The sequence below is a fragment of the Plectrocnemia conspersa genome, unplaced genomic scaffold (assembly GCF_051122295.1).
Source record: "Plectrocnemia conspersa isolate PC_06_02 unplaced genomic scaffold, ASM5112229v1 ptg000001l, whole genome shotgun sequence".
NCBI classification, from domain to species: domain Eukaryota; kingdom Metazoa; phylum Arthropoda; class Insecta; order Trichoptera; family Polycentropodidae; genus Plectrocnemia; species Plectrocnemia conspersa.
Window position 1 is genome coordinate 15,008,686 of NW_028277165.1, and position 13,633 is coordinate 15,022,318.

General features: G+C 34.2%; 3 protein-coding genes across 4 annotated transcripts; 2 read left to right on the forward strand and 1 right to left on the reverse strand.

Moving 5' to 3' along the window:
- Positions 1 to 1,484: 1,484 nt before the first annotated feature.
- Positions 1,485 to 5,698, forward strand: LOC148238962 (sodium channel and clathrin linker 1-like). Its single transcript, XM_088189751.1, has 12 exons — positions 1,485 to 1,540; positions 3,294 to 3,453; positions 3,521 to 3,575; positions 3,646 to 3,825; positions 3,888 to 4,010; positions 4,070 to 4,408; positions 4,473 to 4,551; positions 4,610 to 4,793; positions 4,851 to 4,968; positions 5,033 to 5,181; positions 5,245 to 5,418; positions 5,490 to 5,698. The coding sequence occupies exons 2-12, from the start codon at positions 3,425 to 3,427 to the stop codon at positions 5,614 to 5,616; spliced, it is 1,557 nt and encodes a 518-aa protein (XP_088045877.1). The 5' UTR covers positions 1,485 to 1,540; positions 3,294 to 3,424; the 3' UTR covers positions 5,617 to 5,698.
- Positions 5,699 to 6,845: 1,147 nt separating this feature from the next.
- Positions 6,846 to 8,002, reverse strand: lsn (vacuolar-sorting protein SNF8). Its single transcript, XM_088189764.1, has 4 exons — positions 7,629 to 8,002; positions 7,364 to 7,565; positions 7,152 to 7,298; positions 6,846 to 7,087 (listed from the first exon to the last, which is right to left on the reverse strand). The coding sequence occupies exons 1-4, from the start codon at positions 7,894 to 7,896 to the stop codon at positions 6,955 to 6,957; spliced, it is 750 nt and encodes a 249-aa protein (XP_088045890.1). The 5' UTR covers positions 7,897 to 8,002; the 3' UTR covers positions 6,846 to 6,954.
- Positions 8,003 to 9,620: 1,618 nt separating this feature from the next.
- On the forward strand, positions 9,621 to 12,978 carry LOC148238964 (transcription initiation factor TFIID subunit 4-like). Of its 2 annotated transcripts, XM_088184083.1 has the most exons (4): positions 9,621 to 9,773; positions 10,100 to 10,158; positions 10,240 to 10,692; positions 10,771 to 12,978. In XM_088184083.1, the coding sequence occupies exons 3-4, from the start codon at positions 10,399 to 10,401 to the stop codon at positions 12,895 to 12,897; spliced, it is 2,421 nt and encodes an 806-aa protein (XP_088040209.1). In that variant the 5' UTR covers positions 9,621 to 9,773; positions 10,100 to 10,158; positions 10,240 to 10,398; the 3' UTR covers positions 12,898 to 12,978. The 2 variants fall into 2 exon arrangements, with proteins under 2 accessions (XP_088040209.1, XP_088040202.1); XM_088184076.1 differs by having other exon boundaries at positions 10,240 to 12,978.
- The last annotated feature ends 655 nt before the right edge of the window (positions 12,979 to 13,633 follow it).

A 13,633-nucleotide genomic window follows, 5' to 3' on the forward strand; every position in this document is an offset into this window, starting at 1 on the left:
TTATCAATACTACGCGCAGAGGCAGATTAGGATCCCCGGTTAGGAATAATTTTTTCAATAATATTTTTTTAATTCATTATTATAGTTTTTCTCTAGCAATCCAATAGATCATAAAAATTGAATTACTTTCCGTAAAAAAAAAATTGCATAAAAACATTCGTTATTTTACTAAGTGCATCACATTTTCGAAAAGCTCCATATTTGCACTTATTTATGGCCTTGAGCCTTTGGCCTTGGCCTTTGATTTGTTGTTCCCTTTAAATATCGCAGACGATAATAAAAGGAAATTGTTGATACGCACACGTACGTTTTTATTCAGTGACGAAATATTTTTAATCCACAAAATGACGGTTAAAAATCGTTGATTTATTCAGATATTCATTGCGAAATATTTTCTATCGAAATAATATTCATGTAAATTTCAACATTAATCAAAGGGTACAATTTAATGTTTAAAAGTTTAAAAATAATAACTTTATGAAAGTGTTGCGAGGTTGTCCACAAGTAAATAAAAATAATAAAATCGGTAAGTGCCAAAATATTTTTACTATACTATATATTCATGACGAGCGGATTAATCATTCGGATTCCGGCGATCGATATATAATTCTCAATATTTTAAGCCATGAAGCGAACATACGCACCTATAATCAAAAATAAAAAAAAACGGAAGGAAATAGAGAAAATGTCACTTAGTCAAACATAATATTTGAAAAATAGCAAAGATGTAAGTGAAAGAAAATATATCGATGAACAACCAGCAGACAGCGAACAAATATAAAAAAAATCAAAAGCAACCAATAGAGGAGATAAAAGGCAACAATGAAATACGATCGTATTTTTCTCAAGATATTGCTTTATAGCCAGAGGTTCTTACTGATAAAATGGTGTTATTAAATAAGTATTTCGTAAATAATAAACCATGCAATATTTGAGATATAAAGACAGAAATAAGACGTACTACAGAAATATTTTTTATTGTTTAAAAGTTAACGGCACTAAAGAATTTTAGAAATTATAATATAATAATAAATGTATCTAGTATTATGTGTGTGACTTTTTTCGCGCCGTAATATTAAATTTATAACGAGGTATAACAACTAGAAAAATTTAAATCGCGCGTTAAAGAAACACGAGCATTCAAAAGAACGTTTTTTCTCAATGTTGACAATAAAAAAAATATTATCAACAGCTGAGAACGTTGATTATAAATTTCTCCAGCAAATTGACACGAAAGAAACATATTGGCGAAATGTTTTTATAAGAGCCGAGAGCCAGTACTAAATATTATGCTTCATTCGATTTTCATTTATTGTAAGTCGTAATATTGTTAAAATAATATGAACGTTTCCACTGCGACAGCAACGGCACGATTTCATTACTTTTGACCTGGATTCTAAACAGGCACCCTCTTAAACTTGTCCAGAAAAATACATATCATGTAATGAAATACAATGAATCTTAATGAAATGGAAATATTTAAGAAACTACTATTTCTGAAATGACGTCCCTGTCGTTGCAGCTTTATTCTAATGTCGAGGCAAGGATAATCGGTGGTGGCTGAAACTTTATTATAAGCATTTTAAAATAAATTTAAAGTAAAAATGTTGAAGTTGAACAAAATACGTACCCGGCGGAAATTTCAAAAAATTGTTTATTTATGACTCAGCGAAATAAAGTTGACTTTTGTCATTGGCAATCAGAGGCAAAAAAGCCATCGATGGACTTAAGAGAGAAGCTACGCCACCAAAGTTAATATTATATTTTATGGTTTTCGGGATACTCGAGGAATTTGATTGGTGGGCTATTTCGAAAAGAGAAAAACAATCAACAGTACCTTTTTGGACAAGTCACAATTCATAGTTTTTGAAAAATGAACCATAACATAAATAATAAATAATATCCTGTTTTATCACGACAGCACTCTGGTTTATTCACCGACACAAATAAAACAATGTTATATTTTTTTCATTAATCTTGCTATCGCCGACTTCTAGCTGTTGCAACCAGGGCTGTGGAGTCGGAGTCGGAGTCGGAGTCGGAGTCGTGGAGTCGTGGTGTTTTGGCCGGAGCCGGAGTCGGAGTCGGAGTCGTGAAAAATGAGCAACTCCGAGCATTTTTTAAATTATGAAATTTATGAATTTTTAATTGCGTAATAATGAATGTGTATAGCGTATGAATATTAAACGTGTAGAAAAACACCAAAAATACCTTATAAAATTAAACTTTTTTGAGTCGGAGTCGAAGTCGGAGTCGGAGTCGGAGTGGAGTCGTGTTGTTGGTAAATATCGGAATCGGAGTCGGAGTCGGAGTCGTGTTTTTTTTTAGCGACTCCACAGCCCTGGTTGCAACGACTAAAAATATTCCTTGCTTGGAAGAGTTGTAAGAAAAATGAGGAGGTTACTCATAAGACAAAGTTGTGTCAAATATAGACTGGAGGAAACACGAAGTGATTGTTATGTGGTACCCTAAAAATATTTAATGGGTTTCTTTTAATAAAATATAAAAGATTTCGTGACAAAATTTAAAATGAAACAGCAAAAATCGTTTGTTTTCTGCTTTCTTTAAATATGGTTTGTAACGCATTATCTGTTTTAATGATAAGCAAAGTACACTTAGCTTTCATTGTTCGTTATCTCTTTTTAGAAAGTTAAAAGACCCATTATTTATTTTTTCTTATCGTATTTCCTGATTAAAGGCGTTATTGATAAAAATAAGTTGTAGCCTCGTTTTATATTTAACTAAATATGTACTTGGTGCGAAAAAAATTCCACATGCTCAGTTGTGAATTATCCATACAACGAAATAAGTACGCGCTTGGGGCCTCAGAATTTTCAGGGGGTCTCAAAGGGGGTCTCACGAGGCCTCATGATAAAATATGATTAAAAATATTTATATATTTGTAAGAAATTTTTATCTAGTGAATTTATACTGCTAGGATATTTACATTTGTGATAAAGCTATTTATGCATTTACATTAAAACTCCACTATCATCAATGACCATTGTCATCGATGACACAGTTGATTTTCAATGTTTTCAATACATTTTCAGCTGCTCATCTTAAATATGACGAGCAGCTGAAAATTTTATTTTCCATTATTTTCCAGATATAATTACATTATAATTTAAGAATAAACAAAACATATTACATAATTCTTGCTAATATTTATATATACCAATTTACGTTGCGCTTGAAGCTTCCAAAAGCTTGATCTTCCACTGCACATAAATTTATCATTTCCAATCATTTTTTATACAATATATAATTAATAGCTATTTTTTTATAAATAGGTACAGTAGCATCATGCGTTTCAACATATGTTTTATTGTGATGTTTTGATTCTTATCGTTTCCATGACAACCGCCGGTCATTATTGTAAAGTATAGAACGTGCTCGATTTAAATTAAAAAAATTCGCTAAAATGGACCAACCCAACAACATTGGTGAAACGTAGGTTTTGTAATAACTTCTTATAAATTATTTTTCATCAAAACTGTTCAAATAAAATTTATTCTAGAATCGAACACGAATCTTTGACTGACGCCCTTCAAACTCAAGTAGCATTTTATAAGGTAGCTTGTTAGTTAAATTAATATTAATTTGGAAATGTGTTAAATAATCCTGAACGAGATTCAATTTTAGGGCGAATATGAGAACTTAAAATTAGAAACGAAAACATTAATCGCCGAAAATTCAGAAATGTCCAAACAAATAGATTCGTTCATCAGTAAAAATAAAGAAATAGAAAGTACTTACTTTTCGCATGAAAATGATAAGGACATAATTGAAGGGTTGCAAAAACAGTTGATAATTGCCAATAAGGTAATAATGAAAAATCATAAATATTAATAAATAACTTATTTATTACTTCTTTACTATTTTAGGAAAGGCGTTCTTATGAATCTCTATGGAAAACTTCACAAAATGCAATAAAATCTCTAGAAACCGAGATGAGGACTTATCAGTTAGCTCAAAAATCATCTACTACTCACGGAAACAGTGAAGAGGTAATAATTCTTGAACATATTTCATTAAAAAAATTCATAACGATTAAATATTTTATTAGTATAAACATGAATATTCGTCGATTATTAAGATGTTGGAAAATAAATTAGCAACTGCTATGGAAGATGTTAAGTCGAGAGACGAATCACTTATAGCAGTCAAAGAAGAGAAGGAATCGATTATTCAAAAGCTGAGCGAGAAAGAAAAGGATTTAAAAAAGTACTTAGAAGAACAGTCCGAATTTAATACAAAAATTATAAATTTAGAAAAAGAAACGTTTAGTTTGAGAAAAGAACTGAATATTGCAAAAGAACATTTGGAAGGATCTCTCAAAAACTTAAAAACTTGTAAACAGAACATTGATGTACATTCCAAAAAAGAAATTGAATCAAGGAATAAAGTACGTTTTATTTGATAGTATTAAATTTATTATGTTAATTGTCCTATATCATCCTGAATAATAGGTATCGGAAGCTTTAATGTTAGTAGAAGCAGCTATATCTGAAAGAGATTCGGCATTGCAAAGGGAGAAAGACGCTTTAGGTAAATATATCAATATAAAATTGAAGTAACATGGTAAATTAACGTTTTATTTATTCAGACGAATCGACTCGTCTTTCTAAGCAGATTACCGAAGTGTTAAACGAATCTACGCTTCGAATTCAGAAAGAAGTAGATCTTGCTAAGCAAGGCTATAATGAAAAATTGAACGATATGTTAATTCACATTCAACGTATAGAATTGGAGATGACTGAAAAAAATTTAGAACTCGAGCGAGCTCTTAGGTATTTATACACTAAATAAATTCAAATATAATATTTATTGTTAATAAAAAATTACAGGGAATGTTCCATTCTTGAAGAAAAACTACATAATAATAAATCTTCAATTAATTCAGATGAAAAAGATAGTAAAATTTTATTATTAGAACAAAAACTGGAAGCAGCTTTTCAACAACTGGTAATGGACTTTCTTTTAAGAATGTTTATTGTATGTTTTATTTTAAACTTAACTATCGTTGTAGATCTTATCGGAGAGGAGAAACATACAGATTGTGTCAGAAAAAGAAAATTTACAAATGGACTTGGATCAGTTGCTGAATACTTTTCAACGTGATAAAAGGAAAAGAGAATGGGAAGAAAAATTGCATTCAAATGAAATTAATAGCTTAAAGTGAGAATATTTAAGATAATTTGTGTGTGATTGCAGTTCAATATAAATGATTAATGCTTACAGAATACAAATTAATAATTTAAAAGATAATCTTCAAGATGCTCATCAATCCATTCAAAGATTACAAACACATATCATCTCTAGAGAAGATATAGAAGAAAAGTTAATAAATGAAAAATTTAATATAGCTGCAGAATTTGAGAAACAATTGGAGACTCAGCGTAAACAAGACACGAAGTATACTGTCATGTAAACAATTAATATTATAATTATTTTATCTTTCCTTAATTAAAAACATATATTTTTAGATGGAAACAAAGCATGAAGGAAATCACAGCAAAGCTTGAGAAGAAAGTTGAAGAATTTATGATTCAGATTAAGTTTTTAGAAAAAGAGAACAAGCAATTGCGAAATCAAAATTCACCTTTTAACTAATTTTTAATAATATACTTGAAAAATACAGTCATCCCACGAACTTACTACTTTGATGAATAAAAATGTACTAATTGTAAGCTAATTATAAGATTTTTATTTCAAAAATATATTTTAAATAAAATAAAATTTATTTAGTGTGTTTTTGACATACATTAGTTTTGTTCTAGGATTATTTAAAATCCGAGGAAAAATATTAATTTACCATGTAAAATTTCTTTATAATAGGTATTGCTTTATTAATGTTTTGTTGATAATCAGTTTTAACATAAAACTATTTTTTTTACCTTTAGTCTAGCTTCAATCAATTCAATGTCTTCGATTGTCGTAATGATCCATTTCGCTTCTTCTTCTTCATCTTCCTCTAAGAAGTTTTGCTTATGAACTTCTATTATATCATTTAGCGAGAGCTATTTTTTTGGATTCATGATAAATTCAGCATCAAATTCAAATCAAGCTGTGAAACAACATGATAAATTTCGCAGACGTGAGCAATTTTTGACTAAGTAAGAACAGAAAACTTTTTGTATACACTGTTCATGGTTTTCTCGAAAACTTCGTATTCTTATTGCATCCATCAATTTTTCTGTTAAAATCTGTTGAACCAACTGTAACTGGCCACAAAAGCTTCAATCTCTCAGTATTTCTAGATTCCCCTTCAATCATTGTAAATAATCTTAGCTTCATTGCTTATGAAATTTTGCTTTAAGTTTTTGAGTAATTTAAATTAAACGAAAAACTTTTCACCCCTGCGGGAATTTACGCTTACTTATTTATTGAAGTCCTCAGTGGTTTGAGAAATGTTAATTTTCATAGTTATAGATAACAATTTGCTATTAACCTCTTAACTGGGCAGTTTATTATTGCGTGATTTAAAATAGTTGATTTTGAACAGGCAGGTAAATTTGTCAAATTAAAATTTAAAAGTGAAATGTACCGTCATAAAATAAACAGAATGCAGAGCAGATGTCTATAAAACTCGTAACTCTCACCAGCTCTTGGAATGTTATAATATAAGATATGACAAAATTCGTCCCTCCCTTTGAAAACATTTTTTTTAAATTCAATGACTTTTTACTTAACGTCCATTATGTATTAAATATAATTACGACACCTTTATACGTTATGTCCAGTTAAAAGGTTAAGCGTCTTATTTTTGTATATAACATATAAATAATATGTCAGGGGATTACTGTATATAAAAAAATAAATGAGAAAAAATAAAATTATTGTTTACATTTGATTTATCACAGTATTCATTTATTTAACAAGATGTTCAATAATAACATTAATACAAATTGATTCTCAATTATTGAATAAATATATTTTTTTTTATTATTATTAGGCAGTTACACACGCAGCGAACATACTAGGGAACCAAAACAGTTTCTCTTTTTCATCTTGTGTGTCTATCCATGCCAATCCTTCCTTTACCATATAATTTAAGGCTTTTTCGCATCTAGTTTCTTCCCAACTAAAATAATAAACTATAAGCTTAGATCTATTAAAAACAATATAATAATTTAAGTAAAATATACCCCAATTCTTCATGTAAAACTCCAATGGAAATCCAAGCCCTATTTGAATTACTAGCTTGCTGAAGTAACGCAGTGTGATCCATGTTTAATTCACCAGGTATAGACTGAACGAGCCATTTACCTTTACCGACTGGAACGACGCTAAACCTATAACAAAATATTTCAATTAAATTTATATCGTTTGACGTTCAAAAATATTAATAAAAATATACCCGTTTCCGAATATCCTTAATTTTTTAACCGCCGCTAGTAAGTCTTCTACAGTGATCTCCTGATGCTGTTTACCTTTTCCGCGCGCGGCTATCAATCGGGTGCGTAGCTCGTCCAAACTGACTAATCCGCCGTTTTTGTAACTAGTCGCCAAGCACACTTCGATTATTTGAACGCCTAATTCGTAGTAAAAGTCTCCGATGCCTGAAAAACAAACATTACAGAAATAAGTCACAAAAAATACTATATAAAATGTATGAATCTTACCTAAAACGGACCAAAACCCCTTTCCGGATGCCAAAGGATCCACTCCAATGGCGGAGCACATCTCTTGGAATTGGCGTCTAAATTGTGCGTTTTTTCGTATGTCGTTCTTGTGTTTGGCTGCGAACTCTTCAAGATTGTCACGGAAAACGTCAAGTTGACGAGTCATTTGCAGCAGTTGGCCCTCTTGTATTTCGGAGCCCTTCTCCCGATACTTCTCCTGTTGCAGTTTTTGCTTTTGTATCGCTCCTACTCCGGGACGTCTCCTCATCTTTGTTTATTTTTAGATACTAAATAAAATGAAGTACGGTTCTATAAGTTTTGACAGCTCAGATTTTTGGTCATAAGACAAATATAAACGTTACCGCAGTATGACTAAGTATTACACAAATAAAATATTAATTATAAAATTAGTCAACCAACCAAATAAAGGATTTCATTTATATGAAAATCAGATTGTTTTAATATTTTATTTATTATTATAATATAAAGTGCAAATTTACTCATATCAATAATGATCTTAGTTTGACTTATCTATACATATTTAATCATTACTAAGAAAACATGAGTCGGTAACCTTTTAGAGCTGAAAATATGATAAAATTTTCAACCGCAAATTGATATTATTGCTTTTTTATGTTTATAATGCATTACATGGTTTGCATAATATATAAAGCTTAAATATTTATATTATAATCGTTATTACGCAGAAATATTTATTATATAAATGTCATGTTTATCTTAAATTTCACATTGCTACTGCACATCTATTTATAGTCAAAAGAAAAAATTTTCATCCGATTGATTAGAATAGCAGAGTTTCGGGTAATCCTCCATAAGGGAGAGACGAGAAGCATATATTGATGGATTCTAAAAAAAATTCAATATCACATTTTGCCATCTATTTGCAAGTCTACTTTATATAAATTTGAAAAATGAGTACCATTTTTCAGCAATTGAAGATGATACAAATATAAAGAAACGCAACGCATGATTTGTAATACCAAATAATTTAATCAACACTTTGATTTTTAATAGGATTACCATATTTATGAAAGTGTAAACCTTGATAGTTAAAAAGTAATCTCAAAAATTTTGTAAAACCGCAGCACTATAAATCAGATAAATGTTAATAATCACGCGTATTCAAAGTGGCAAATATTAGTATGCAACAACACATATATTTCTAGAAAACATCGAAATTTAATTATGTGTTGAAATAAGATTCAGTGGACAGGTGGTGACGGGTGGCAATTATATACAGACTGAGCCGCTGCAGTAGTATTTTATTGAGAGTATATAGTTATATGTTGTTTTATATATATGAAGCAATGTTGTCTATCTGTCGAAGTGCACTAAAAGAATGTTTTTATTAAAGTTTCCTTTATTTAAATGAAACTTATCAAGAGTCTGTATTCTACTTAAATGAGTTTTATAATGATGTATCAAAATATTTACATATGTGCTATTAAAGTTATTATTAAATATCACATAATTTGTTTTTTCGTTAATTGTTAGTTTGCTTAACCTCGTCTATTTATTTATATGGAGTAAATGTTAACGCATACTTATTTATATGTCTTTATACGTTTTAGAACTATTTTGTTATATAATAAAATATTTTGTAATATATCTGTATGTGACATAAAATATTTTCGTTTAATTAAAAAAAATACGCATGTTGGTAAATATACAATCAGTTTGGTTAAATTTTCACAAGTAAATGAAAATATAAATTGACAACAGTCATAATTGTAAAAGTATAGTTATTAACTAGTTTAATATTTATACTGATCGCTTTTGATTTATTAAAGAATTAGCTCTAGTACATACATTATTATTAAAAATATGTGTTTTTTATTAAAAAATGTCGAAATTGTATTTTTAAATCGTTAAAAGAAAAGGGTTAAAATCTTTAAAAGAGGAGAAGATCAAGAATCGGGCGCAAACGCTGATCGCGCGGCATAAAGGCCTCGCGGCGAGCGCGTAAACGTCAGTGTCTGAGCGTCCGTCGGCGGCGCGGCGACAGCTGGCAACACCGGCAGTGTGCCCGCCGTCGCCGCCGTCGTCCTGCCGCCCTCGATTCGTCCGGCGGCTCGGCTCCAATTCTCCGACCGTCGAGTAGCGCTCCTTCTCTTCGCAATCCAGGTGACCCTTCGCCCTCGCTCCTCCGGTCGGCGCCCCCCGCGGGGACTCCGCCCGACATCGACTCGGCTCAGTTCGCTATCGAGGGGGCGCCGACCCCTCTATCTGCTACGATTTACGCGTCAATCGCCGGTCGAACCGTCGCTCGGTACGAATATAACGTCATTATCGCTCTCCACCGGCAGCGAGCGCTCCAGGTCACTCCATAGAATCGACCCTAACCTCAAAACGTTGCAAAATACCGATACACTCGTCCTCTATTTATATTTTTGCTTACTGTTGTGAAATGACAATTTGTCATTATTAATGTGTAATCGTTTTTTTTGCAGACAAAACACTAACAACAATACCAAGAAGAAGAAAAATAACACGTCAGATCAATAGGACGGTAAATATAAATCGCAATTAGTCATTATAATAGTTTTTGTATGCGAATTCCGTTGTAGAACATGCTTATTACACGTTTCAGGAATGGACATGTTGCGAAATGACCGTCAGTAGATCGGCCGTCCGCGATCGAGACCTCGGTGACTAGAGGCATATGCGATGAACGCTCGCGATTCGACCGTCGGTTTTTCTTTTTTAAATTTTTCTTTTATCGTGACGAGTTATCTGCGACCGAGCCGACATGGCGTCAGCCGAGTTTATAGAGGAAGCTTTGAATAATAACGTCGACGAGTCAGCCGTGAACGCTATCGTCGGGTCGCTCGAGAACCAACTGGTGACGTCTTCCTCCGCCGATGTCTCTTACTCGGGCGCCGACGGTTCGGCCATGGACGCCGAAAACAAAATGATGCCATCGAGCGGTTTCCAATCGAGGCAGTTCGTTAACCAAGTTCAGTCCGGAGGCCAAGGCAACCTCACCCTCGTTCAAAAGAACCAAGAGCCCGTTAAGCTCGTCTATCCTCAGACGTCTCAACCGGTTAGTTTAAACAATAGAGTCATATATCCTAATCAATCGATGCCTAATAGAACAATAGCGTTAACGCCTTTTCCCCAGAACGTGTTGCAAACCGCATCGCCCGGAAATATTGTGACGCAGACGGTCGGGAAACCGGTACAAATTCAATCTCCGCTCATTATCAAACAGGGGACCAACGTCAATCAGGTCGGCATACGTCCGAGCGTTGTCTCCGTGCCCGGGACCGGTTCGCCGCTACCCGCGGACATGGCTTCCAAGTCTATAAACCAAGGTATTGTCACTTCGCAGGCGGCCATAATCGGTCAGCACGGAAACATGCCGACCAACGTTCAGATAGTCAACATGAGGCCGGGTACGCCTGTCGGAGGTCAAAAGAACATCGCGACAGTGTCGCCGCGCGTCGTCATTGGGTCGCCGCAGTTGATGGCGACGCGACCCGCGGGTCCGGGCATCACGCTGCAGACCCTCCAAGGATTTCAGCCCGGACAACAGGGGCATCTGTTACTTAAAACTGAAAACGGACAATTTCAGCTTCTCAGAGTCGGACCCCCGACTGCACCCAACGCGGGAAACGTTCATCCCGGCCAGCCGATTCGTCTGGCGACAGTCGGGACTCCCGGCGTGGCCGTGGCCTCGTCGTCCGGAATGACTATGATGGCCGGCACCAACCTCGCTTCGTCTCCTTCTCCCATGCAGTCAACTCAGGTGGGCGTCGCGTCGTCGCCTCTTCCCCAGGTCAATCAAGTGACTTTAGCGAATCCTCAGAATATACAACAGCAGCGGACTATTAACGCCAACAACGCCACTGCTACCAATCCGTTGACGGCGAAAGCGTCCATCGACAATTTAAAGGAAAAGTGTAGGAAATTTCTTTCGAATCTGTTAGATTTGTCTAGTAAAGAACCCGTGTCCGTCGAACGCAACGTTAGGTCTCTCATTCAAGAACTGATCGACATGAGAGTCGAACCCGAAGCGTTTTGCGCGAGACTCGAGAAGCTTCTCAACGCTAGTCCGCAGCCCTGTCTCATCGGATTCCTCAAAAAGACTCTGCCCATTTTGAGACAGTCGTTGCTCAATAAAGAGTTGGTGATAGAAGGAATTCACCCCCCTCCGTCGAACTTAGTCTATTCTAACTCTACTACGCTCGCGTCGCCTACAGTATCGACCGTCGCGCAGTCGTCTTCGATCGTGTCCGTTCTACCTTCGCAGACGTCTCAGACAAACCTCAACGCCAATAAGACGACGACCAATTTAAGAAATATAACAAAACCGAATTTTCAAAATCCTACTAAAACGTTCATAAAATTGGCGACGAACGTACAGGTGGCGCAACAGAGCGGAATTAATAAACAAATATCGAAAGATAAAGATAAAAAGTCCGGTATGGCTTCTTATTCGCAGTCGTCGTACGACATGGACAAGATGGCCGGAGACGACGATATCAACGACGTCGCGGCGATGGGAGGCGTGAATTTAGCAGAGGAGTCTCAGAAGATTTTAGGTTCGACGGAAATGATCGGAACGCAGATTCGATCCTGTAAAGATGAATACTTAGCGGCCATGGGACCGTTGCAAGCTCGGTTGAAGCAGATCTCCGCCAAGCATGGCTTAGAAGAGCCCGGCTTCGACGTCGCGGCCCTTGTGTCCCACGCGGTGCAAGAGAGGTTGAAAAATTTAGTGGAAAAGTTGGCATGCATCGCCGAACATCGAATGGACGTTATAAAATTGAATTCCAGTTACGAAATCACGCAGGATGTAAAGGGACAGTTGAAGTTTTTAGAAGACTTAGACAGGGTCGAAAAGAAAAAGCGAGAAGATTTCGAAAGAGAAATTTTGTTACGAGCGGCGAAATCCAGGTCGAAATCTGAAGATCCCGAACAAGTGAAGTTAAAGGAGAAAGCTAAAGAAATCCAAAGAGCCGAGATGGAGGAGATGCGACAGAGGGAAGCCAATCTCACGGCTTTACAAGCGATCGGCCCGAGAAAGAAGGCGCGCCTCGGCGCCGGACCCAACGATAACGTATCGTCGATGGAAACCAATTCGACCAGTGAGCTGATGCTCGGTGTTAAAAACGGGGTCAACAGATCGACTGCGCCCTTAAGAACTAGAATGAAAAGGGTCAATTATAGAGATCTTCTTTTCTTATTAGAGCAGGAAAAAGAGACTGCTCGAAGTGTCTTTCTGTATAAGTGCTACTTGAAATAGTAATTATTTATTTTTAGTTAATTTTATGATTTTTTAAATACCACAAAGATTTTTCATTTGTAAATAAAGTTATCTTGTAGTTAGTTTGTATTTAAAATTCTAAAATAATTATTTTGTACACTGATATACATAAATATATATACATACATACATATATATATATACATACATACATATATATATACATATATATATACATATATATATACATATATATATACATATATATATATATATATATATATATATATATATATATATATATACATATATATATATATATATATATATACATATACAGTTTAACGAGAGGTATTCGATAATCGGGCTTATTTATACGTTGACGATGAACCGCTTGAAGGTCTTATGCTGGTTTGGTTTATTCAATATTTGAATATATACATATTATAAACGAAGGACTTAAATGTAAAAGCATCTCTCTCCGTCGCATGTGTTTTTGGGAAATCTACAAACACTCACTATTTCGTATTACTTTTAATAAACATCCGTTTTGTATTTAACGTATTATTGTCAAGCTTCTTGAGCACTTAAAATGACAAGAATGTATCAAAAATGCATTATTTCGGAGAGAGACGTTTTTGCAGCTAAGAAGATCCATTTTTCATGAGAGATGTGAATATTTTTATAAATCGTTTATATTCATCGGTTAGTCCAACTTCTCAAATCAATTTTACTTTTGTAATGTTTATTTTGGGCATAATCATTTTAGAAGTTT